The following is a 27584-nucleotide window of genomic DNA, read 5'->3' as shown; positions in this document are numbered from 1 at the left end:
TTAAGGTAGTATCTGGGATATGGATAAATAATATATCATCGCTCAATTCCATCAGTCAGTTCTCATTCAGTTTTGGTAGTGCAATGCAAACGTATAAGGCTATAAATACAACTGTAAATACGAAAATCAATCCAAGCTATTTTGACCATTACCTTCTCCTTTTTTTTTTTTTTTAACACAATGCGGTATAAACATACTTGATACTCAACATTTTTATCATTCTTTTAATTGGTTTGAACACCAAAAATCTGCAAAAACCTTTCAACTCAAGATGCAATGAAGCTCTGAGACTAAGATTGTTTCATAAAGCTTTTCATGGTGCATACAGTACATTAACATTTAAAAAAACTTCAAAAATAGCTGCAAAAATACTGTCTTCAAAAGAAAATATAGTTTTCTCTCAATTTCATAAAACCCTCCTAGTACAATCCATAAACGTAACAATAAAATATGACTTCCAAATGCACTTTGCAATCAAGGCATCACCAGGTTTAAGGCCTTTCCATTGAAGGGGTTGCTAGAGGTATAGGACAAAGATGTAGGTGAACATAGGATCTTTGGAGTCTTCTTAAAATAAAGCTGAGCTGATTTTCCAATTCATGGTCCAGAAGGGTTGTAGTGTCAAGATGCACTGACGAGTCCAATTTATTATAATAAAGAAAAATAGCATATGTTAATCCCATTGACAGCTGCATCCCTCGAGAATGGCTTGGGCTTCAATCTCATTATGCGAAGTTTGAAAAAAATAATTTCAGGAGGTCCATCTGGAAAAAGTGCAACTAGGACATTCCTCCTTTGCTGTTCCTTCTTATGAAGGGATTCAAAATCTTTATCTCTAAGACACACCTTGAATAATTTACTTAGTCAATTATCTGGTGTGGCATAATCATTAAGAAAGAAAATACTTCAAAGCATTTAGCTGATTGTATTCCAGTGATGTAAGTGCCATACAGTGCAGGGCAGGATATGAAAAGAATCTTAACGGTATTGCAGAGTTGAGATTCCATAAACCACTAACTCTGCTCAATTTTTACCCAATGACATCAACTGTTCAATCAGCATATGCAAGTTCTGGCATCTTATATTCATTGTACACTCTATTCTGTAGGAACCTTGAGAAACATCTCTAGGAACATTTAAACACCATCAATGAGCTCCTGCCTCACACAGCAAGCAGAGAGAAAGACAACCCTTGTAATTAATTGTCTATGCATTCCAAATGAGAAGATTAGGTGCTCTTTGGATACCAGAGTCGCAGAAAGATATTGACAGAGATGCTTAAGGAAAGAAAGTGCTCCTTGAAAGGAGTCCAATAGCAATCTTTACTTTAAGGCTGTTGCTGGGATCACTCTGTTTCCCAGTATCAAGGCACTTTTTTCTACAGGCCTTGGAAGGACCATAAATTTATTTTGCCTCTACTCCACTCCCTGTTCTTCAGACAACCACGGAACTATGAAACAGGGCAGTGTCTTCAGGCTGGTGCCGTTTCCAGGACTCCAAGCCCAAGGAAGGAGATTTTGGGTTTTCACCGAAATTGTCTCCCCTTAAGTCTTTCTGTAAAGTGAGGATGGGGACAGTGGTAGTGACTTGGCAAGAAGAAAATGTGCCTGAGGACTTTGGGCTGGGAGAGGAAGAGAAATCTCTGTACAGGATGTTTACTTTGGGAATAAGAGACTTCACCAGACTAAACTGGCAAAAAGCAGAGCCCGTTGGTTTGAAGTAGACTTTGCTCTTATCAGGACAAGAAGGCAGGACAGGCAGATCAGGCCTAAAAAGAAAAATCAGAATTAAAAGGTATATAAGAACTAATGCTAACGAATATTTCAGATTTTGATAGGTTATAGGATGACAGCACAACAAATAAGACATTTTTAAAAATATGCATGGACTGTTGCGTCTTTCAGAATTTTGCACTTTACAGCACAAATGGGGGAGATGCTCACCTAGAGCTTGGCGCAACAGACATGGTGTTTGGTATAACAAACATTACCGGATTTAGACGTTTTCAGTTTACAAAGTACAAATTCTTTATTATAGTGTCATAAAACCATTAATGTGCAGGGCAGCCCATCCAAGAGACACTGTGATTACCAAAAAAGAAATACAATGCAAGTATTGAAGCATTTAAGAATTACTTTTCAACTCTAAATATTATCCATCCCAAATCAATTTTGTACATAGAATCACTGAACTGCTTTGGCAATGAAACAAAAATAGATGGGTTATATGCATACATCTGAAACTCTAATCTTGTTTCAGAATAAACTCAGTCCATATCACTGGGCTAAATTATATTTTGTTGATGGGCTAGAACAGAAAAGATTTCTAGGTGATTTTTTAAGAAAACAACTATATTAGAAGTCTGAAAACACATATATTTTGTTTTTATTATTACTCGCTATGCATTTGAAATATGTAGCATAGAAATAAATATATTTAGCAAAATGGGTGTCATCAGTTTCAGAGCAGAAGTGGAGAGAACAAAACTATCCTAAATCAGTCCTGATCTCAAGTTCAACTTGTCTCTCAAGATTACTATAAGAATAAGACATGAGTAGATTGTAAGACAAGGTCTTTGAAAGACATGTAGTATAAAAATGACAAAGTACTTGTCTATCAGTGCTTTGTGGAATTGTTTACATGCAACTGAGATTAGAATTGGTTCTTTTATCATAATTTCTATCAGCATTATATGGAGGGCAGTTCTGTACTTGATCCTTCTCACTTTTTTGCTCTATCACCTATAGTTACTAAAGATAAAGGTAACTTACACTACTTCCTCAGAAGCATGGATTTTTTCACAACCCTCCGGGGGCTCCCGTTTGAATACACAGGTGTGGTTGGGACGAGGAGACAGAGCAAAGGCAAGGACTGGAGAAGTGATGCCATTTTCTGAAAGAGGAAAATTAAGGAAGAGAACCCATTCAGTCAAATAAATGCAAAAACAATGAAAGCTCAGTTAATGTGCTACCTTTGCCAGCAGGATTTCTGTTCCTCAGATGGAACTACATAAAAGTAGAGTTATACATCTGACAGAACTGAAATACCGAGATGAAATCCTATTACGGATTTCATGGGACTTGGGACTGCCCAAGCAATAAATTTGCCATGTAGTCTACTGGAATGGTTTTTAATCAAAAAATAAATCTCATAACAATTCTATACATTTGTTTTTAAAGGTTTGCATTTTATTAAATAGTACAAAGCTGTACTATAAGATAGATAGATAGATAGATAGATAGATAGATAGATAGATAGATAGATAGATAGATAGATAGATAATCATTTATTTACAACATTTATAAAGGGGCCCATCTTCAACCAACTCTGGGCAGCTCCCAATTAGAAAAACTCAGTTCCTAAAGAAGCAAACATTAAGTCTGAAGTCATGTTTAATGATAAGACTTTCATATCAAGGATGTCCATAAGGTATGGTAAAAAAAATGAAGATAGTGGCTGTGACACACAATGCACATAAAAAAAACAGGTGGAGCTTTTCCCTTGTAACACTCTGCAGAACAACCTCTGCCTACAGTTGCCAAAATTGATAGCAGAATTTCTTGCCATTTGGGAGGAAAAACCATGTCCTAAAATAGATTTAACCATTTATAAAACACAGAAGAAGAAAAAATCATATTACCTCCAAAATTCCAAGGTGGGGGGAAATCACATTTTGTCTTCCAGCCACTATGCATCATCATTTTGACTATATCCAAAATATTTAGTCCCCAGCCGTCAAAACATTGCCCATCCAATAGAAATAATTGGATCCAATTGTTTACACTAAAATAACTGTAATTTTGTTTATATCTGTTTACATATAAGAGGGATCTCTTTTTTTATTATTCCTAACCCTTCCAGAATGCATCCTCAAGTTGCTGAATGTCAAGGACCATTTAAAACATCAAGCCAATAAACCTCCTGTACAATGTACAATTCTTCAAAGCTATATACAACAGCAGACTGCTACTAATCTAACCTTCTTACCTCTACCTTTGTCCTCCAATACTAGCTTGTCTAAAGCCCTGGACAAAGCTTCATCAGTTATTATCTGAACAGGAGAATGTGGGGATTGTCGAAGATCAGCTGAAGGGGATGGAGAAAGAGAAAGGCTGCTGCAGGGACTACTGTTTTCCAGATGTGGCAACAAGGAATCGTCAGTATTTCTTTGGAAAGGAAGTGGAGCTCTGTGCCCATCTGGGACATCTAAGATCTAAAAGAAAGCATACCCTCTAAGTACAAACAAACAGGCAGGAATGAGCAGAGTCATGGGGAGACCTTGACAACATTTTAAAATATTTAAAGCATTTTATCCCTCTTCTTCCAAAAACATCCCTCTAGCAATTTATATAACAAAAATATTGACAAAAGTATAGTCTATAAGCAATCTTATAGTTACCAATAAAAATTATTCAGGGAGAAGAGAAACCAAATGTAGCTAGTTCCTGTTTCTCTGCCATAACTTGATGGAATATAGATACGCTCCAAAAATAATGGTATGAAGGACAGAGAGCTAGAAAACCCAAAAGACTAACAATCATTTTCCCCACATAAATCATATTCCATAGATAGGACTACCCATAATTTAAATTAGATGGCAATAATAGATTTGGGTGCAAGGCAAAGAGTAAGGTGTAGTGATACCATGATAAAATTTGACTGAGATGTGATATGCTTTTATAAGTGAGCAATATCTAAAGCACTCCAATTCAACTTTGGGGAAAGACAGCAGAAGGTTAAAGACCACATTTATCAATCCTCCATGAGGGTGCCCTAAGTCAATATTTGGTACCAGTACTGGACACAGTATTTGGAAAGAGTCAATGATAAGGATAAAATGCCCTGCAGGTGCATGTGACAAGTCTCCTACTTTTTCCCTTTTCTCTTTATTATGAGATTATTGGAGACTTATTTAGTCTTATGGGTACAATGTTATAAGCTCTATTGCAAAGCCTCCTTGCTTTGGAGGAATTGTGTGTATCTTTGTTATCATTTTGTTTTGCTGTCACCAAGAAAGCTCTTGGAGAATTCAAAAATTATTTTAAATTTCTATTCAACATCAGCAACTTTAAGATGTGTGAACTTCAATCCTAAAATCCCCCCCCCCCAGCATTGCTATTGTTAAGAAATCTAGGAGCTGAAATTTACATATTTTATAGTTGCTGAAGTTAGCAAACACTGCCGTAACACAATATAACTGGTTGGAATGTAGAGAAGACATTCCTTGGTTAACATAGGAACATATTGATTCCTATTAAGAAACTAAGAATGGGGTTTATAACAGATTCATCTATTTCTCTAATTGTATATACCTTGCAAATATAATCCTAGAGCCCTAAAATTATTTTTAACTTTGTCTCTCAGTCTGAGATTCAGGTTGGAGTCTCTTTCAGACCTGGGTTTCAACCCATTTGCCCAAAATCCCTTTCTCCATGTTCCTTCTCCCTGCTGGACTACACAGTGAGATGCCCATCATTGCTGTTCTCTAATTGGCAGTTCTATCCCAGAATCATCACAATCTCCTGCAAAGCAAAACATAATTTGCCCTCAAAAATGGGCATTTGCTTTTTCTGATGGTCTGCCCTGTGAAGAACAGTGCAGTGTAGATCTCTATGAAATATATTTTGTTCTTCATTGTCAAAGGAAATTATGATAGCCAGAATTTCCCTTTCCTCATTATACAAAATATTGGAAATTTCAAAGTAGAGAATCCAAATCATGTATGGAAAAGCATGCGGCTGTTTTTGGATGGGAGGAGCTTGATCATTTAAACTGGCAGTGAAAACTGTGTAAACATCCTACAAAAATTGACATGTTCTGAGTTCCAGATAAGGTGACTCTCATATCTCACCCCACCAGCAATAACTCACTCTGAGGAGTTCCTCGTCTCCTTGCTCCTTTACAAATATCTCTTCCAATTCCTGATTGATACTGTCGAAACTGTTGTGCAAAGAAGGGCTGATCGATACAGTGGTCGGGACTGGAAAAGATGCAAGTGGGGAAGCCTACAAACAAAGACATGCAGTGTTGTATCAAGAAGCCACTAACACCTTGGTGCAAGCATAAAATATTCTCCAAGGTGGATGGATAGCACATAACTTTGTGGACCAATACTCCCCCATCTGTTATGAACATATAAAGTAATTTAAAATTTGGCCATTACTCCACTGATCCCCAATAGAATGATAGCTGCTCTTATTTCATGTTTAATGGACTATGCTTGCTAATATGATCCAATTTTTTGAATTTTCACAACATGATGAATTATAATTTATCTTTAGGGATCATATATAGCTAAGCTAATATATGGTTGATTGTGTATGGAGCTCTTTCTGTCATGTAAATATAGCCACTGGTTCTTACAGGTCTTCCTAACTTAATGTTGCTACAGACACTGAGCCTAGGACCATCTGCATATCAATCAGGTTCTTAGGCTGAGCAATAGACCTTTTTCCTCTAATTCAGTGGTTCTCAAACCTTTTTAATGCCGCGACCCCAACCGGTCGTAAGTCGAGGACTAAACCGGTTGTAAGTCGAGGACTAAACCGGTCGTAAGTCGAGGACTAAACCGGTTGTAAGTCGAGGACTACCCAACCGGTCGTAAGTCGAGGACTTTCCCTGCCTGGGAGCGCCGCGCATGCATGGTTCCGCCCCCTGCGCCAGCCGAGGTGTAGCTGGCAAGCGGCAGAGACGGAGCAGGCCGACCACCAGCTGGCCCAGCCCAAGGGAGGTAAGGGACCCGCCGGAAAAGGGGGAAAAAATGGCGGACAAAAAAAATGGTGGACCAAAAAAAATGGCGGACAGCCTTGCTTGGCGACCCCCGTGAAATGGTCGATCGACCCCAAATGGGGTCCCGACCCACAGGTTGAGAACCACTGCTCTAATTGTCAATGAAAATTGCAATTGGGAAACAACTGGGAAATGGACTGGTAAAGATATGGCTGATATAATCTGATGTGCCTGGTTCATGCTGCATCTTAGCTACGGATTGTAATGGAGCTTTAAATAAGTCATGCACAATCTCAATATACAATGCCAATATAGTCAACAGACACAGAAAAATACCCATATTCCTTATATTAGGCCTTAGGTTGAAGGAAAATAATTGTTCCAGCTTCCCTATACAAGCCACTGAGAACTGAATACTTTAGGCCATTTTTTCTCTCAATAAAACTTTCTTTTCCTCAGTCCAAGAGTTTCTGTTTCCTGCCATTTCCTAATAGAAACATTAAAGAAAAATACAAAAAAATTAGAAGATACCTTGATTGATGGGACCATGCTATGATTGCCTTGAGTGGAAAAGCTCTGGGCTTTCTCTGTGCTATTCCAAACAGCAAGCTTTGTTCGCTGGAGCTGTTGCTTCAGTTTAGCAATCTAGAGAATGAAAAGTTACCTAGTCTTGAGTAGCATAATGGATGAGGTTTATTTTATTTTTTAATTTATTTTTATCCCACCTTTATTATGTTTATAAGTAATTCAAGGTTGCAGACATACCTAATACTACTTCTTTGTCCCATTTCCCCCCTTAATAATAACCTTGTGAGTTGAGTTGGGCTGAGACAGAGTGACTGGCCCAAAAACACCCAGCCGACTTTCATGCCTAAAGCAGGACTAGAACTCTGACTCCCGGTTTCTAGTTTGGCGTCTTAATCACGAGACCAAACAAATTAATAAACTGAGATGCAATCTCCAAAAGACAGATGTATTGATGGCGGGCAATTCATCTGTTCATTTAAGTGGTGCCCAGGCAGTTCTGGAAGATTGCACATTCTCTGATCAATTGCACAGAGAAGGGGCACGGGCATTTTAAGACTTGCTAGTTTTACTGAGCTCTATCATTACTATCTCAGGAATTCTTACTTCTTTGTGAAATGCTACTGTTTATTATGGTTTAAAGTTTTTTTTTTTTTTAATTTTAATGATGTGTTTGGTTTTCATAAGGCCTTGAAAACTTTGGTAGACAAAAACAAGCATTCCGGTATTTGTTAGATAATAGTTCCGGTATTTGTTAGATAATAGACAAATAAACAAATACCGGCAAATAAAGTTATCAGAGCATAGGAAAACCAATCTTAATGTTTTAAATCTCGCAAACAAATTCCATCTTAGAATCCCTGTTCCATCAGGTCATCAGTTTTGGCTTTTTGTTATACTTCTCTTTTAAAGAGTGATTATAAGGTGGACTTGTACACATCTATAATTAACCTAACACTGAGTGTGAATAGGATATATGATTTTTAAAATAAAATAAAATAGATGCACTAAACCTACCTGCAGAGTAAACATTCTTATTTTCTAGAAAAGAATAGAAAATAATGCCACTAAAACAAGAAGTATTCTGGCAATTTAATTCTTTTTGCACATTACACAGTGGTAAGATAAATGGCACTTGACATGCCAAGTGATCATCTTACCTCTCTACGATGATCCATATTATTCCATGAGGCAGATCGCTTATGATCTGCAACTTTTCCCACCTCTGACTCATACCAAGATACTGGAGTCTGCAAAGTGAGAGGAAAGGAGGAGCTATCAATATTGGATCGGCATTTGGAAGTTTAAAGAGATTAGTTCCAATGTGTCAATCTTCTTCTGAAAGAATATTGATGGTGAAATTATTTTAAAAGTACAGAATAAAAAAAAAAACAATGAATCTCTTCCCTGTATAGAAAAAAAATTCAACTTAAAGATTTCCTAACTTTTCCTTCATGAGAATAAACCTAGAAGTGATTTTAGGGAAGATAATCTTGCACAATTACTTGAAACACCGATATCCAGAAGGAACTGGTTTCATCAGCACTTCTGTGCTTTTGAGTGTTTTAAAATTAGAATGTCTTCTTGGGCACTTTAGCAGAAAGGCTGGATTTTTGGTGCTGGATTTTCTAAATATGTTAGGTTAGTGTTTCTCCACCTTAGCAACTTTCATATGTGTGGATTTCAACTCCCAGAATTTCCCAGCCAGCATGTTATAGTACTCTAGTCATATTGGCTAAGAATTCTGGGGACTAGTCCTAGCATATCTAAAAGGTACTAGGATTGAGAAAAACTACATTAAATAAACAACGGTGCATGTATATGAGCCCAAATATATTTCACATCCCACCCAATTTTTGCAGGTTCTTCAAATTTTGCACACTTTGTGGTAGGTAGTCACGGTTGGACCCAAAGATGAGAGACTACATGGACAAGATAGTTCACATAGGTTCAGTGGAAGTCTCAATGTAAAGACAGCTTTCCTCTTTGGGATCTTGGATAGAAAATCATGGAGTTGAACTCCAAAACGGCTGGAGAGAACCAGATTGAGGATGGCTGATATAAAAAGAATATTGTTTGAAGCATTCACTGCACTGAAGGGTGACAGAGATACTGGCAATTATCATTATCACTAATTATCGGCAAGGTTTCCGTAAGAAAATATACACTCAATTCCATTAAGCAGATCTGACCTTCCCTGCAACTGATGTCAACTAGCTTGCCATGCAATTATGCTAACAGGTACATTCTGTGCCCAATGTTGGATTGCACAGAAGTGAAGATAATTACAATATCCAAAAATTAGAGTACTTCCAGGTATATTACTTGCCAGCTTGGGCATTCTAGACTCCCCATTTACAATGTAAACTAAGGGACAAATCTTCTACCAACCGTATAGGAGATTGAGCTGCTAAAACATTTGTATTTCTTATTTCTAAGTATATATTATCCATCACAATTAGGTAACAAGATTTTCTCTATATCTTTTGGTTCTCTTCAGCCTCATCCTCTATTTTCACAATTACTAGGAGTGATTTTAGGAGGATTCATCTTGTGCCCCAAGCATCTGCTAGACAAGCTGCCAAAAGAGCATAAGGGGCCTACAGAGTACTTGTTATAAAACAGAAGGCTAGCAGCTATTTCTGCAAAGAGCTATGCTGAAGAATCTGGAGAGACAATGGATGGCACAGCCACAAAGGCTGAGCAGCTATAAAACTTTAGGAGCCAAGGAACAACATTCTCAGTGAAAAGGCTTAGGAAAAATAAAGAGAAGACCTGCAGAGGAGTTGCAGGCAAGAGCTAAATACTGTTTGCAAAGCTCCCTCCTCTACTAGAAATGCTGTGTGAAAAGTGACCTTTTTGTTTAGCAAGCATTTTGGGGTAGAAGCACATAACCAGCCACACCTAAATATTACCATGGCTGTGAATCTAGTGAATTCAAAAAGTCATTAGCCAATTGTCAGCCATGGTAGGCAATTCCACCGAAGCAAACAAGGGACACAGGCTCATACCAGGCTATAGAAGGCTGATTTAAAAAAAAAACTCTGGCTATGATGCCAAGCACAAATCCCCGTCTCAAATAAGTGTGGGACAGCTTCCTGTCTCAGTGACTAGCTTTCAAGCTATTAAGCTGGCCTGTACAAAGAAAATGTACACCATGCTACAGAAGATAGGCCAATTATATTTGAGGTTTATTTTTCTGTTTCTATGAATGCAAAGATGGAATCCTCAAGAACAGCAGTTCCTCATCTAGTCCTCCTAGGTTTCCCTGAGAAAAAAGTCTGAGAACAAAAACAGTATCTCTATGCTGAGTTTATCCAAGGCTTCAAGAAGCAACCTCAGTTCAGTTCAACCTTATATCACTATAAATTTATCTGGAATATGTATCTTAGTTGAAGACTAAGTTAAACTGGTGGAACTCTTATTGAACTGGTGTAAGAGAGTGTTTAATGGGGTATAAAAGTCCAGACTTGACCTTTGAGTGCATCCGATGTACTGGATTGAGCCTTAATATTTAAGCATATTTATTTTATCATAAAAGGTAAAATAAAAAAACAGAAAAACAAACAAAACAAAAACATACGTCCAGCACTAACAACAACAATTGGTGTCCAAAAAAGTAGAAACTGCAACTTGTTTCGGCTTGGGGCATCAAATTCTGTAGCTCTGTACATTACACAAATTTCCTTCTTCATGATTTATTTAAGATGCAAGGAGATTTATTCCATTCTGTCCCTGCCCTGCGCCCCCAGCCATATGACACAGTCTAATCAACTGCAAATGTATGTTTCAATACCTGTTTGGTAAAAACTGACAACAAAGAGACAACCTTACTTTCAACCCTTCTCCTGCCCAACCCTGAAATCAGGCAGTCTGTTAAGAGGAAGGAGCCAAAATGCAATTCTCTGCCTTCTGAAGAACTGGTGTAGGAGGGGAAAAGAAAATGTTTTATTGATTAGAGCTTTTGAAACTCAAAAGTCTATAATAACTTTAAAAGGCATCACAGAAAGCTTACCGAAGTCACTGTATTCAACAAGTCCAGACTCAGTAAATTTCCAGCCTAGGTTAAGAAATTTTGGTCCCTCCTTGGCTTTAGGAAGGCTGTAAAGACTTACTTGTTCTGTCTTGCAAAGATGGAGATAGTATTATGCCTGGAGGTGGGGTTCATGGGCATAAAAGTGTCATCCTTTCTGGTTTAAAATATTTTTTATTTTTGAATAAAACAATAAGAGTTTGGGAAAAAGAAGCACATAAGTACAACAAATAAATAATAAATCTTAACTATGGAACTACTGGAAAAGACAGTATGGGTAATGCCCAGCAATCCAAATTGCCCCATGGAGAGCAGTCATGCCAATAGCAAGCCAGTCTCAGCAGGCACCAAGGCAGAAGCTGTCTCTACTCTCAAACAGAATAGAATAAAATAGAATAGTCTTTGTTGGCCAAGTGTGATTGGACACAAGGAATTTGTCTCTGGTGCATAAACTCTCAGTGTATATACAAACAACAAAGCAATACCAATAAGAGAAGGTAATAGGAAAGATGAGAAGGATAATAATACAGCCCTACTACATGGATAAATATTCTTAGACACAAGACATCTAGTTAGGAAGAGATGGGCATAGGCGAATTCCATTTAGAAGGTTCAACAATACAGATTGCCTTAAGACGATCTGACTTTAAACACCGTATCTCCCTTTCTATGTTATAGTAGAAAATTTCCAAAATTATTATGGTAATGGTGGTCAAAATAGCTTTCACATGAAAGAAAGAGGAGGAAAGTGCTTTGAGAAACAATCAAGTCTGAAAACCACAAGGACAGATAATCTGCAGGAAAGGAATAACTCAAAAGTCTTATCCCCACAGCTTTAAAATATTTTGCATAATTACAATAGCTAGCAAGCTACATGCAGCAGCTGCAAAATGTGCAGAGAAAGGAATCTTACAGATGGTGGGAACCTTCTTGTTACAACTCACTGAGAGTGTATCTGCATGTAAACAAACCATTATTTTGCTCATGAGGGAATATATATATATATATGAAGAGGATTGAAATACCTTTCTTCATTCAAACTATGGATCGTTACATAACTTAGTTCCAGGCCATCTATTGGATTCCAGGAGATCCAACCTGTTGGATCCATCCATGAAAGACCCACACTGAATTTCTTCTTGGCAGATCAAGGTGGGGGAGGGACCCAGAAACAGTCCCTTTCATATGCTGCCCCATGAAGTGTGTCTGACACCTCCCTACACCTTTATTTTTTTTGTAAAGCAACAAAGATCTTAGAAAAAAAACATCCAGATGAAACACTTACTTGTTTTATGTTATTATTGTAATGTAACAATGGTTATTCTTTATGAGAATAACTGAAGTTTATATGATATAAACTTTTATGGCTTAATTTGGTTTGAGAAATAATGTACCAATAAAACAGTTTCTAGTTCATATGCAATAAATCTATTTTTAAATTCTTGCTTTTGTTGCAAAAGATAAAGCTACTATAAAAGAGGACAGGGAATGTGCGATCAAAATTAGGTAAAGAATGGTAAGTACTGAGTAAATATATTGTTTTACATTTCATACTTTTCATGAAGCATGTCTTTACAATTTTAACCATGTAGATTACAATGTTTATTTCTCATGTCAGATAAAAGCTAGGGTTCCTAGGACACCTGACCCATGCCAGAAATCACATTTCTGTAGTTGTGTAATACACACTGCAGAATGGAATACTAGGAACTCAAACAATGACCAGGGACAATCATCACTAGGAGATGAAAGAAAACATCTCCTAAACTTGGCATTGCATGTGTTCGGCTAGGTGGAACTTAGTCTGACTGGAGATAGAATTGTACAGGATTTGGAAGGTGTGTATCTAAATTAGGGACAAGTAGAAGGGTTAAAGATACAAGGTCAAAAGGTTGATTTTGAATGTGCAACCTCTCTTCCTTTATGTGTGAGCCTTTTTAATTAAAATTAGGCATTTTGATTGAAAGTCTGCATTAAAACACATAATGATCACCTCTGATTTTTAAGGAACCTAATTAGATAGCAAATTTAATGACAGGCAATATAATAATAATAATAATAATAATAATAATAATAATAATAATAATAATAATAATAATAATAAGAAGAAGAAGAAGAAGAAGAAGAAGAAGAAGAAGAAGAAGAAGAAGAAGAAGAGGAAGAAGAAAGAAGAAGAAGAAGAAGAAGAAGAAGAAGAAGAAGAAGAAGAAGAAGAAGAAGAAGAAGAAGAAGAAGAAGAAGAAGAAGAAGAAGAAGAAGAAGAAGAAGAAGAAGAAGAAGAAGAAGAAGTTGGAAGGGACCTTGGAGGTCATCTAGTCCAGCCCCTTCTCTTGATTTCCAATTCCTTCCTCTTTTGATATCTGCTACCATACTGATCCTTCTGTAAGCTGAAGGATAGGCCCAATACCTGAGTAGATTTGTCACGCATATGTGACAAGGGAAGTCCTTCAGCATCCCGAGGCCACTGGCCCATAAGGTACGAATCAAGGATGGTATCTAATGATGATGTGCGCTGTATTCTTGGAGGTCTGTTCCGGGAGGCCTTTTCAGGACCAACAGCACATGGAACACTAGCTAGACAACAAGAAAGAGGAAAAAAAAAGAATGAATGAACAGATTTGCTACAAAATGAAAGCAAGCACCACTTCTATCACAGTGCTTTCAGCAACTGCTTTCAATTCTTTCTTGCATCTACTGTCTGTTATTCTAAACCTTGAGGCTTCCTACATTGCCAGTCACAAATAGATTTCCATCCTACACTTTAGACCATTATACTTCCCAGCAGTTGCATATGCCCTCTTCCCCAGCACAATGTGATATGGGTGGGGGAAAAACAAATACAACTCTTAAAACCAAAGTGATTGCCACACATTTTAGAGGCATCTTAAAAAATGGTACTTCGGCAACAAATGACATAATATTAACTGAGCATTTTTTAAATTGATTTTACTAGTTTTGCTGTAACCAAATGTCTTTAACTGAACATTATAAGTTCCAAGCCTTAGTTTTGTGGAAAGACAACTTAAAAAAACAAACAAACCTAACAATGGGGTGAGAAGACAGAGAACAAATAACATCTTAGCAGCAACAGCCAGCAGCATTTTTTTTCTTTTTCCAGACACAGCAAACATGCATTGTATGTAAGTCAATATAAACTGCTACCTTCTCCTTTTAAAATATACATCAACCGCAAGCAGAGACAAAAAAAACGGAATATGAAGTTTATGTAAAGGGCTATACAACTAAAGTAATTAAAATAAAGTTTCCTGAGCCCAGCAATCCAAATTCAAGTCTTGGAGTATGAAGATATCAATAAATTAGCTTACCCGGTGGCCTTGGGCAACTCATGCCTTCTCTCTGTTGAATCTTCCCCAGAGGAGTGAAGATGAAATATGAGACAAGTTGTGGTAATACTCAGCCCTTGGGATAGAAATCTAATTGCATCTAAATATATTCATTTCCCAACTGCTTCTCTAGTCAACAAGAATGCAATTTCCTCCCTTATTTTTAGGCTGGGCCTGCTGATTATCTCTCCTCCCTTATTACTGTTTTGCAAAGCCTAGTAACTTTAGACATTTTTTTTTAAAAAAATACTATTTCCCGAGTAATATCAGTGGAAGACAATTTTATACATTGTTCATAGTGCCAAAGGCTACAGCCACATTTATCAGCAGTCATACACACCAATTTTTTCCACTTCCCTTTAGAGACATCAACAACTTTATGGAAGCTAATGAATTTATTAGGTATCGTCCCGATATAGACTTGCAGCTGTGCAAGCACTACAACTCCCTTTTTCTTGAACCAGTAGTTATAACAGCAAGCACCTGTAGGCAGGAGGAGGAACAGGTGGAAACTTGTGAAGAGAAAATCCAACCTAGAAATAAGGAGAAATTTCCTGACAAGTCAATTAATCAGTGGAATGGTTTGCCTTTTGGGTGCTCCTGGAGATAATAATAAGAGATTGGACAACCATTTGTCTGAAACCGTATAAGGTTTCTTGCTTAAACAAGGGGTTGGACTAGAAGACCTTCAAGGTCCCTTTCAACTCTATTATTCTACTCTACTCACAAAGGATGCAGGATTAGGGAAAGCTGAACTAAGACGCAAGAACTTATAGGAAATGTGTCTATCCCAAACTGTTATTGAGGAAAAAGACAAAAGGAAACTTACAGATTTGTATATGTTGCAGAACTACCACTAAGAAGTTCACCTTTCTCCAAATATTTCAAACACAAAACAACACATAGTTCTGAAAATCAAAATGTTAGTAGCATTGCCTATCTACACACTATTGTGATTCTTGTCCCGAGAAGAGAAGAGAATTATTTCATCTTCACAATACACACCTTTTCTCACCTTGTATCTAAAAGCCTTACTGGAAAGGGCCAGGGTTTTTTTTTTGTTTGGTTTTCTGTTCTGTTTCATTTTGAATCTCCCAAAATTTATGAGAAGATATTTAACATATATCAGCAAAAAGCTGACACCAGTATGAATTACGAGGACAAATTGTTTTTAAAAAGCTGTTTGCCTCCAGAGTTAACCTCTTTGCATTAATTTTATGAATTACATTAGCACTTCATCCATCTACCAGTAAAGCTGACAACATTCTGCTTTCAGCTAACATGGGCCATTGTGAACTATGTCCTAAGAAGGGGAAATCTGCCCAAAAACATCCACTGATTCTGATAAGGCATCTGTAAAGCCAAGATTTCCTGGCTCCAAGCTACTTCATTTAAGTAGAAAAAATGCCAACTAAAGCCCCAGGCAGGAGTTTGTTTGCTTTTCATTTACACATAAATTAATATGCACTATTAAGTAAAGCAGGGATCTCCTGGTCTGCTGCCAAGGAGATCTCTGGCAGCTCCTATTCAGAGCTCAACTCACAACAGTTCAGCAGCTATTTAAGGCCTCTCCTGACTGGCTGTTGACTACACATCAGGGTCTATTTGAGGCACATGCATTCAACTTCAAAAGGATATGCCTTAATATAAAGCTTGCTTCTAGCATTCCTTCTTCAAACTAAAAATTCTGACTCAAAGGCAATCGTTTTTCATGTTTGAGAAATCTACAGTTTCCCTTCTCACTAGCCTAGGACTGACAAATAAGTCAATGATTGGAACTGCTTGTGGCAAAGATACCTAGGAAATAGTGGCTGCACACTGCTAGCAGAACTGGAAAGATAACAGATCCACAGCCGATCTGAAGCATTTTCCTGTCCCAATCAAAGCAGCACTACCTAAAAATACACCTGGGGTTGCAAAACAATGCCTACTTCAAGAAAAAGATGGCTTGTGAGAGTAGCGGTAGGGCAGAGCGTCCTATTTACAGGGCTGCTCTATTATCAATTTAGTCCATTAGGCTAGGAACAGACCATCCCCACCTGGTTGCATACTCTGGGATTAGTCCAAGCTCTGTATGCCAGTTAAGCATCTCCAATCAAGGCTGTGTCAAAAATGTAGGGAGCCTAGGCAGAAGAACACTTTGATAATAAAAACTATTATTATCTCAACCTCCCAGTCTGGTATGTGCTGCCTTACATCTGTTTTTTCCATATGGGACTTCTCCTTTCTTCATTCCCTTATTTTATTTTACATGCATGTGGAAATTATTACCATAAGAGAGTGAAAAATTGTGCCCCATCTTCCTCAACTATTTCACTGCATCTGCTCTTAGTAACATTGGCAATAACATTGGCAATAAGTCCTTTCTGTGACTTCAGGATACACAAGAAGACCAGAGCAACAGCATTGAGCTGAAATTCTGTAGGCTAAAAACACATGTAAAACCTCACAAGACAGAAGCTGTTCCTACATTCATTTCTACAAGTAGTTCTCCACTTATGACTATTCATTCAGCAACTGTTACAAGTTACAGTGGCACTGAACAAAGGGACTTATGACCAGTCCCCGAAGTTATGGCCATTGCTGCATCCCCGCAATAACCAGATCAAAACTTGTGCACTTGACAGCCTGTCTGCACTTACAACCACAGAGGATGTTACAACTCTCCCCATCCACTTCTCTTCCCCCCCCCCATGGCATCCTGCACTCTGCAAGCCCTGCTACCCTAGCTTCACCATCATTTTCCCATTGCTAACTAAGTTTGTCCAGCCTGGCCTTCCACAAGGCAACTGCTGGCTATATGAGGCTTTCTTCCCCAAGTCATGCATAGTGGTTTCCTTGTAAGATTGGGGAAGATGATCTCATGTGGCCATAGCTTCCTTGTAAAGGCCAAGCCAGGCAGTGTGAGGCCTTTAGTGGCCTTACGCCATACTATGAGGCTGAGGTGAGGCGGACTGAGACTTCCATGGGTGGCTGAGGTTCAGGGGCTTATGGTAGCCCAAGAACTGCGGGGCACTAAGAGGACCCTGAGTCGTAGCGTAGTCTTTTTCTAGCCTTCCTGCACTTGCATACATGCACATCCTGGATTCTCTTTCCTTGGCCTCCCTGCACCTAACCCTCCCCCCATATCCTCTCGTCTTAGCTCCTTGAACTTGTGCCACTCTGCAGCACCCCAATTTGTGTGCGACAACAACTTCCCAGGGCTCCCCCCCCATCCCCTTGCAGCACTCCCCTTGCAGGAGTCCCTTTGCTTTCCACTTAACCACCTCCAGATATGTAGCATGTCAGGAGTTACAATGCCAACTGGGACTGTCGGGATTATGCAATATTGTGTTGTACTTTACAACAGCACCGCTTAGTGAAAGAAATTCCAGGCCTAATTGTAGTCGTAAGTTGCAAATACCCTGTTTACTTCACTTCTGCCCTACTTATCCTGCTAGCACAGCAAATATTTAAGTTTTTCTCCTCCATTCAGTTTTGTCTCCCTGTTGAAAAGAAATTGTCTTTGTACAACCTGTGTGTTTATTTTTGGCTTAATGTGTTGGTAGAACCCAGTTCGGTAAGTAATGTTCAATATATCATAGTTAAATTGGCACAACGTGTAAACTCAGTTTTAGGGCCTGCTTTGTTTTAAGACAAAAATACTTTCCTGCCCAACGGGGGAAAGTAAAAACATGAAGGAACTGATGCTTTTATAAATATTAGGCTTCATAGCAAAGCTGATACAAGAAAGAGACTCAAAGTAATGGAACATTTGTGCTCAGATAACATCTTATATAACATGTAAAATATATTAGATACATTGCACTCAAATAAAATCTTCATAATGTCCATTAGTAACATCCTTAATAACTAGTAAAAGCTGCTGAATATTTTTTCCATCTATGCAGTCTGCAACTTTTGGATAATCTGACAATGCTCCTTTTTGTGGTCTACCTTTAGATAACTGTGGCTTGAAATTCTGAAGTATTATAATCATGATCATCACAAAAAGGATGCAAATATTATTAACAACCACAAATCATAAAACATGCAGCAATATAAATGGTTTCAGTAAAATTATATTAAGAAGATGGCAAGCACTAATGCATAAGCAACCATAGTTATTAGCAATCTAAGGGAAACTGCTGCCAAGTATAGTATATATGAAAGGGCAAATGGTTCTCCTACATAGTTTCATAATATATGAAACTGCAAGCCACACACTAAAACCCCGGTTTTTAACCATTCAGTAGGATAAAACAGCTACCATGAGAGCTCGTGTTTGAGCTATAAAATAGGATTTAAAAACATCAATTGAAGACTTATGACTTATACTTGAAGCCCCAAACTTCTATTTTTTTTCTTTCTACAGTACAGTCCTAAGTTTCTTTCAGTTTCCAGAATCTGTTGCAGCTCCAAGGTCAAGTTTACAGGCTTCTTTTGGAACTGCAATGCTTTACAATGCAGGAACAGCCCAGAAAGATTGCTAACAGAGTCAGTGATTATGATGCTGGACTAGGGCCACAGAAATGGAGGTCCAAATCCATAGTCAGCTATGGAAATTCACCAGTTTACCTGGGCCTGCTGCTGTCTCTCAGTCCAAGTGCACAGGGAGTTGCTCTGAAGGTGAAATTAAGGATATGTTAGGATTAGAGAAAAAATTAAAAGAAAATTTTGCTTTAACAAAACTTTGAATGAAGCACACTCTCAAAAATGCTATATCATGGTCATCTCCTTTCTAAGACCAAAACAAAATGTCCATATTGCTCTCCTCTGGTCTGCTTTGAAGTCTCTCTCAGTCTTTTCTATATGACAGGAAAAGACTCAAAAGAGAACTAAGGAGAATCCCATAGGTATGCAAGTACCAGCTAACTTAAAGCCCCTTGGCATAGCCAAGTGACTACCCAAGCTGGGTAGCAGAAACCCCACAGCACACAGCAGAGGGGGACCTCAGACTTACTGCATTCCACCTGATGGAAGTCATTAGTATAGAAAACTGCACCATTCAACTCTCCCATATGCTGGTCAACTGCCAAGCAATCGAAGAGTCTGAAAAGGAAGAGATGAACTGTACAAAAAGGCCAAGAGTCTTTTGGGGAACGCTGAACGAGAACACTAAGAATACTACCAGATTAGTTGCTGACAAGATCTACAACTGCACTAGAAAAACATGAGCAGCAGCCAAAGATAGGAAGGGGCAGGGAACATAGTAGAAGCTTAGAGGGAGATCAGGTTTATTTCAGAACTACCAAGAAATAACAAGCCCTTGCATAAGTAGCCAAAGATGCTGTAGCCAGTTGATTGTGAGGAGATTAATATCTTTAAGAGGAAAGCAAAACATGATTCTGGATGCTATAAGATCCAGGAATACTATTCCTATTCCTAAATCTGGTCTCTTTATTCCAGTGATATATAAGTCCTACTATCTACAGTTCTATTACATCTATGGACACAAGAATAGTCCAGCTTATATTGAAGAACTATTATTTTTTCCCTTAAAGCTTCTTTGCTAATGACAAGAGAAGAGTTAAATATTTGTTTGCAATATAAGCCTCTATTCCATTAGCTCCGCTCTATTTTACCTACCCACACTGATGCAGTGTGGAATTTTGTCCTTCAGCATTGAAACATTTTCGTGTTGCCAAGACTACACCCGGTCGGCACAATTTATCAGCCCTTCCACCTCCAAAATGAGCCAACCTACCATATATTTTCCAAACCAAAGCAAAAGATTTCACTCTCTCCAAGCAGGCAGCATCTAGGCAGCAAGGGAACTATTTGGCAGAGAGTTTCCAATGAAAAATCCCCAAGTATGGCTGGATGAGTCAACTCACTGTTTCACAGCAAGTTTCTGAAGAATAGACTAACTAAGCTGTAGCCAGGGAGTGCGGTAGAAATCCTCCTCTGCCTTGGTTAAACTGCTGCCAATGACTTGCTCAGTTCTTTAATTCTAGTGTTCATTCTATTCCATAACCTATTTTCTTAAAATGTTTGGCAGGCAAGAATCATTAATTTTTGCTTTTTCATAAATTGTGAAATTGACTTTGGAGTGGAAGTCATATCAGTGATTAACAGTCAACCCAGTTTCCATTCTTTGCTCCCAGGAATACACAATGTTAGTGAAGAGGAAGGACAACAAATAAAAACAGTAGAAAAACTATGAAGTTCAAATAGGCAACAAATAGAGCAAGAAACACCCCCTGGTTGAGAAAACCCCCCCACACCCCCCCATTATCTATCCCAGGGTTTGAAAGTACCCCTCAAATACCACTTTTCCCCCTGCATTCATAGTAAGATCTCTTCTGGAGTAAACAGATCACATGTTAAAACCAAAAAAAGACTGTGGAGAATCCTAACCACTGATGTTTATTATTTATTTGCATCCTGCATTTATTTTTACAAATAAGCTGGCGAACATATCCAACACACCTCCCTCCTTGTATTTTTCCCATAACAACAATCCTGTGAGGTGGGTTGGGCTGAGAGTGTAATTGGCCCAAAGTCACTCTGTTGGCTTTCGTGGTTTTCCCAGTTTGCAGAAAGAATTAACTGGTATCTTGCATAGCTCCAGTTTTAGTCAATTTAAACAGAAACAAAAGATGTATTTTTCAGTCTGGCAGGAAAACAAGTTGCTCACTGAAAATATTGTCTTCATTAACTATAACATGATGATATACTAAAAGTCAAGCATGCATCCTTATTGGTTCCTTAAGCACCACTGTGTGCATGTTTTGCTTCTCAGAACCAAAAGCATCAACAACATGCAATTACCACCACCAGGTGTCTGTGCAATCATCTTCCACTTGATATCTATAAGGTAAGAAAGCTGCCTTGCTCTCCATATAAAAGACTGAAAGAATAATGCATTATAACATATAGGCTAAAATATGGTTGCCTAATTGTGAGCAATCAGTATTCTGTAAAGCCACTGAATAAAGTTATTTTATGGTTAAATATATTATGCAAATTTAGGTAACTAGGCTAATGTGATAAAACATAGTTATATAATCTAGGGTATTATAAATTGTTCAGATAAGAGATCAACATGCATGCTGGGCAGGTGAGTTTTTCAGGTGAAAAAAACACAGCTTTAACAGAAATGGGGCAACATATGAAAGTAGCATCTCCAGATAGCAGAGCTGGCTCAATATTTTCCTTAGTCACTGTATATTATTTGTGCATGTAAATAGGGGTTACATCTATATTGTGCTGCACTAATTCCATGTATGAAAGAAAAACTCATTTAGAATGGCAATTGAATAGGCGGGGTTACATTCCAAACTCAAACTAATTCTTTCAACTCTGTCCCCTATACACTTCCCACCCTTAAAAGTCTATCTTGTACTACAAAGGATCCAATATTCCTCCCATGCCATAAACAGTCAAAAGGAACAAATCTTCACAATTGCCCTTAAAACACATTTATAATTATCCTCTCCATAAAGCAAACCACATTGGAGGTACAAATATTATCCTGGGCATATTGCTCTAACTGTCCCTAAAAAATATTCATCAATCTTCTGTGACGAAATATCAGCAATGTAATATTTAAATGAATCCTTCACCGATAATGAAATGTCAGTTGAAAGGAAGGATGCTACACCATCTTCTAAGGTAATTAGGGTAGCAATGGTATGATTAAATGGAAATCTTAACAGAGCAAAGCTGCTATAATCTGGTCAAAATATAGTACTGCTGTTTGATTTCTGCATAGGAAAGAGACTGAGTGTTAGCAACAAAAGATGCACTTATCATCTGGTGATAGGCACCTGGCAAGTTCACAGGATTCAGCTTTCCAATCGTCTGGAGCCAGCAGCACTTCCCTCTCTCCACCAGAGGACAAGGCCACATTCATTTGTGAGAATGAAAACTGCACAATGAGAGTAGGAAAACTTCTCATGTCAGCATTGAGACCATTTTTATCTTTGGTATTTGTAACTCAGGCTTGTGTGCTATTTATGGCAGAATACTCAAAAACAAAATACCCAGGTGGTGTTGGCTGATGAGAAAGCAATGTGCAAAGAACTTATTTCCCAGTACAATTATATCTATAGTTACAAGACTCTAGAAACAGTACAAGATGAAAATAAACTTAGATTTTAAAAATATGTAGATTTTTTTAAAAATATGCTTTTTTTCTGCCATTGCTTTTCTAATTGGGTAAAAGAGTTAGCAGGTAACAATTCTCCTACCAAAGGATTATTTGCAGTAGATTAACAAACTGGGGTATTTAGAGCAGAGGAAAATAAGATGTGGCAGCACCATCATCACCATTCAGAAGTAAAGAGATAAATATTCCCTGAAGTCAAATTTGATTCTTGGTGATGACATATCATGTTTAGGCAGTTTTTCTTTTCTTTTTTTTGTAATAATATACAACTAGTTTCACAGTGCTTTCTTCTGGGATGTTATTTCAGCTTCCAGGCTATCTTACAACTGATCTCCTGATGATCTCCCATCCAAATATTAATTGGATCCTACCCTACATATTTTTCAAGCTCCATTAAGGTCAGCTAGAAGCTGTCATCTGCACTTCAAGCCTCTTGTATTGGAAGAGATACAAACATTACACATGGATCTGTTTGTCAAAAGGAGGAGGAAACATGTTATTTCTAGTATGCCTTCCACTGGGCTGTAGTTCAACACAATACAAATAGCAAATAAAGACTAAACAGCAATTCAAATTACACCAAAGCAATACAACTAATATATACCACAATATATTTATAGTCACAATAACAACATCCAATTATAAATCCTCAAATCAACATATATTCTCACTTCACTTTTTCCCTCATGGACAGTATTTTTTTATTGCAATATAGCAACTCTGTGTGTGTGTGTGTGTGTGTGTGTGTGTGTGTGTGTGTGTGTTGACAGTACCAATTATAATAACACCTACCTTTCTTTAGGACTCGGATCACTATCATTTTTTCTTCTCCAGATATTTATTCTGTGCTGTTACCAAAGCCTGAGTACTTCCGAAAACAGAAGCTAAACTTCTCTTTCCCCACTCTTGTTTTTTAAACTTTTTACATCATTCTGTGTATGGAGGGGGGGAATGGAGCAGGAAGACACCTTGAACTCATGGAGCAGCAGAGTCATCCTAGTCCAGTGATGGCGAACCTTTTAGAGACCGAGTGCCCAAATTGCAACCAAAAACCCACTTATGCATCGTCGGGTGCCAGGTGGGTGTGGCACATTGGCTGGGTGTGACCAATTGGGGGGTGTGGCCCATTGGGTGGGCATGGCTGCGGTGGTAACGGCAGACTGGGTGGGACTAAAAAGTTCAATCAATCAATTCCAACTTTGCAAGATTTTTTTTTCCCCGTGAGAAGTTGAAATTGACTGATTGATTGAACCTTCTTTTTTTTTTTTGCACACGGCGGCGGAGGCCTAAAGCGAAAAGGTTTTATAAAACCCAACTGAAGGCCTAGGACTGGGGTGACGGCACGTGTGCCTACATAGAGGGCTCTGAGTGCCGCCTCTGGCACCCGTGCCATAGGTTCGCCACCACTGTCCTAGTCAATTGCTAAAGCTGAACTGAAACTAGAATTCAGAAGGCTAGATGCCAGAACTTGACCAGAAGATAGAATGGCCATTTTCACTGCATATTCAAGCCTGACCCAGGAAGGCAGGTTGCTTGGCACTGTCCTGGCTCGCTTCACACTTCACACCCAGAAAGCAGAATGCACGGATGTTTCTTCTGCAATCACAGGCTTTTTTAGACTTTTAGTAGAGCCAGCTGCGATAGTGGTAAGCAAAAAAATGGCAGAGCAACTTACAAGCAGAAATTTTGGGGACTGCTCACAACACATCCCAATTTCTCTGTTTCCCCCAAAATGGAACAAACTACATAGGCTATTTACAAATAAATCATGCAAATCCATTCCTGTGTGCCTGTGCAAGGTTCTGTTACTCTGCCCATATATTAGAATTTATCAATGTCAGTCACTAGAAATCATACAGTTCTTAGTATCTCATATGAGACACTTAACTTTTTTGTGACTTTGGTAGCTACCTCCCCACTTCAGTGCATTTCTGGAAGTTTCTTACACACAGACCCACCTAACTTTTATTTGGCTCCAGGATTTCTAAGTTACTTTATATTAAAACACTTGGCTCACCTCACCATTTAAGTGAAGCAATCTTAAGGGCAAATTTAAACTCACTCTTCAAGGAGTTTGTAGAAGATAAGCTAGGCATCTCCTCCTTTGACGAGGAACTGCAGTCAAGAAAGGGAATAAAATGAGCATAGAAGTAAGTGGTGTCCAGAGCTGAGGAAAGAATTTAAAAGATGAGAACTGAAAGGCTGAGATTCCACAGCCACAACAAATCTTTCACTTTGTTTCTTAACTTCCACTGGTTATCCACTTATACCATTGTGCAGCTACTTTCACATTTTTTTATTGTTGTTGCAAATATACTTTTAAAAAACTCCTTCCTTACTGCAAATATTAAATCACCTGAAGAGACAATTAACATGGTTTTTATAAGATCCCTGGTAATAGAACAAAAATAGAAGCAAAAATAGAAGTATCTCCTCAAACTAAGCTCGTATTCCACTTACCACACTTAGATGCTATATAATTTACTTAGCAGCAGTACAAAAATTGTTCACCCTTATTGCCACAATTTTTTTTTAAATTCCATCTAATCTATAAGTTTGAGATTTTCTGATCAACTATATACATAGGTGCTTAGTTCTTTTTCCTCCTTAAGATCAAATAAAGTCAGCTAAGTACTGCCGTATTTAATCAACTGTCTCAGTAACACTGATACCTAGAAGAAAAACTACAACAAATGATGTAATGTGTTATTACAGTTAAATGAGATCAGAGCAACTAAGATAGGGGGAAAGGTGCCATATGAATATGATTTATACCGGACCTAGTAAAATTCTCTGCTATCTTTAGTTATATTCCATATATTTCAACGAAGAGTAATACTGTTGTGCCATCATTAAGTGCTCCCCCTAAATGTCAATTAATTGAACTTTTTCAGTCATTACTGTTGTTTTCCCATTAAAAGAAATCTAGTCCCCATCGCTTCCATAACATCGTCCAAAGAGTTGTTCTTCCCAGCCCCTCCCTGGAGTTCTTTTACAGATCTCAGCATGGCTTTTCTATATCCACCTTTTGACGAGCCATGTAGCTTCACTTGCTTTCAGAAATTTGCAGAAATATATGAATTCCCAGTTTTCACAAACAAGTAAAGGAAACGGGCATATAGCTGTACCATCTCAGTCTATTATGCAAGTGTTTTGAATGTATTATATGCTTAGCCCACACTGTATTTTCTTTCCATATGCACCTTTTCAAGCCATTACTTCTAATCACAGGTACATAATAGCTAAAGTCTGCAATAGAAACTCTCTAAAGCTGCCAGTATGCAAAATTTTCTGTCCACTCTCCATTCCATCTTTCAGTTGTTCTTTTCTGTAGTTTTTTTTCAAACAGCAGTCACCTTTTCCAAAATACACTATACGCTGTCCTGCTAAACCATGGACCCATTGTGTTTACATACAGATGATACCAAATGCATGTGCTTATTCCCCCGCCCCCATCTTACGTGAGTGAATATCATCAATTCAGCCACCTTCTACAATTTCTCCCCTTTGATAAGGTTTCTCATGCATTGTATTACAATTACTTCATGTACAATCCCATCTATCATTTCTGTGGCCCATTCACATAATGGGAAAGATGTATTCAGAGCTCTTTTAAACTTCCTGACATGTAGCTGTGTTATGTCACCTGAAAACTGGGCTTACTCATTATTCAGTTCTAGACTATTTCCACCAAAGGCTTTAACACCCTCCCACAAAATTCAGTCCAACAGATCTATCTCACTGTCTTCTCTGTCAGTGACATCCTGAACTTCATGACACTACCCTTCTATCTTCTCCTCATCTGACCCCCTCCATCCCTATCAATATGCGAATCTCCCTTCCATACTGTACAATTTATTTCCTATTTCCGTATAACCACCCTCTTCGGCCTTATTATGCATATATACACATGCCAGCACAGTGCTCCCCCCCCAATGCCCTTCCCCCCTCTCTCAGCCATCCAGTGCTTCACTGAGCAACACTCAGGCCTAGGACTTGCCCCCGTTACCTGCCCGATCTCCATCTCCATTCCGCCGGGACTGCAATTGGAAGGGGAAGGTGGACTTGAGCGGCTGCAACCCAACCCAACAGGAGGAAGAAGTCCCCGCCGCCATCGCGCGAGTGAGAAAGTAAAAGCCGCGGGTGCAGTGCCGATCAGCCAACAACTCCTCAACCTTCACTCTTAACGCCCCACTCGCACTACGTGATCAGCGATCCGGTCCCAGGACGAAAGCCGAACGGGAGGCATTTTTTACACGCTAGAGGCGTGGCTTCGGCAACCGCCGCCACTAATTGGCCAACAAAGTTGGACAAGGTGGGATTTAGGCAAAGACTCGCACGGTCTACTCCCGTGAATAACTCCACCTTTTCTATTGCCGGTGCGTTTCCTGTCTTGTAGGTGGGGAGTAACCGCAGCCTAGGAAAAAAAAAATTGGATTTCTTTTGTTGTTGTTGTTCCGCTGTTCAGTAGCACGATGTTCCCCTTTCCAATTTATTTACAGGTGGGAAACAATCTAAATAGGCCCCTCTCCAGAAAAACGTTATTGCCAGGCTTGGAGCTCATACTGTTTCTAAATTCGATTCTTGTGTTGTGAGTCATGTTTTATTAAATTGTCCACAATAGTTTTGAATACGTCAATAATAATAATAACAATAACAATAATAATAATTTTGGTATCTGGTGAAATACTGCAAAAGAAACTTTAAACAGAATAACTCCTACTGCAAGCTTTAAGATGCTGCTGCTGCTGTTGATGGTGGCAATTTGGCTGGATTCTAGAGATTAGTCCAGTACTGTTCAACTGGTCACTTTGGCTCTTCTGGTGTAAAGCTGAAATGTCTTTCCATTCAGAAGATATTT

General features: G+C 38.4%; 1 protein-coding gene across 2 annotated transcripts; it reads right to left on the bottom strand.

The window, feature by feature from the left end:
- Positions 1–176: 176 nt before the first annotated feature.
- FAM117A (family with sequence similarity 117 member A) lies at positions 177–26919 on the bottom strand. Of its 2 annotated transcripts, none has more exons than XM_029283051.1 (8): positions 26733–26919; positions 13695–13861; positions 8415–8504; positions 7261–7374; positions 5871–6005; positions 3988–4213; positions 2772–2892; positions 177–1768 (listed from the first exon to the last, which is right to left on the bottom strand). In XM_029283051.1, the coding sequence occupies exons 1-8, from the start codon at positions 26836–26838 to the stop codon at positions 1435–1437; spliced, it is 1293 nt and encodes a 430-aa protein (XP_029138884.1). In that variant the 5' UTR covers positions 26839–26919; the 3' UTR covers positions 177–1434. The 2 variants fall into 2 exon arrangements, with proteins under 2 accessions (XP_029138884.1, XP_029138885.1); XM_029283052.1 differs by lacking the exon at positions 26733–26919 and adding an exon at positions 14614–14695.
- Positions 26920–27584: the final 665 nt, after the last annotated feature.

This window comes from Protobothrops mucrosquamatus, unplaced genomic scaffold (genome assembly GCF_001527695.2).
Source record: "Protobothrops mucrosquamatus isolate PMUCROS unplaced genomic scaffold, P.Mucros_1.0 scaffold10, whole genome shotgun sequence".
Lineage (NCBI taxonomy): Eukaryota > Metazoa > Chordata > Lepidosauria > Squamata > Viperidae > Protobothrops > Protobothrops mucrosquamatus.
Note: the sequence above shows the minus strand (reverse complement) of the source record. Positions and strands in the feature narration are given on the sequence as shown.

Excerpts from the sequence above, each read along its gene's own strand:
- FAM117A (XM_029283051.1), bottom strand. The coding sequence starts at position 26,838 with ATGGCGGCGGGGACTTCTTCCTCCTGTTGGGTTGGGTTGCAGCCGCTC. Across the intron at positions 13,862-26,732 it reads TGGAGATGGAGATCGGGCAG|CTAGTGTTCCATGTGCTGTT; the intron begins GTAACGGGGGCA and ends CTTGTTGTCTAG. Across the intron at positions 1,769-2,771 it reads CATGCTTCTGAGGAAGTAGT|GCCTGATCTGCCTGTCCTGC; the intron begins GTAAGTTACCTT and ends TTTTCTTTTTAG.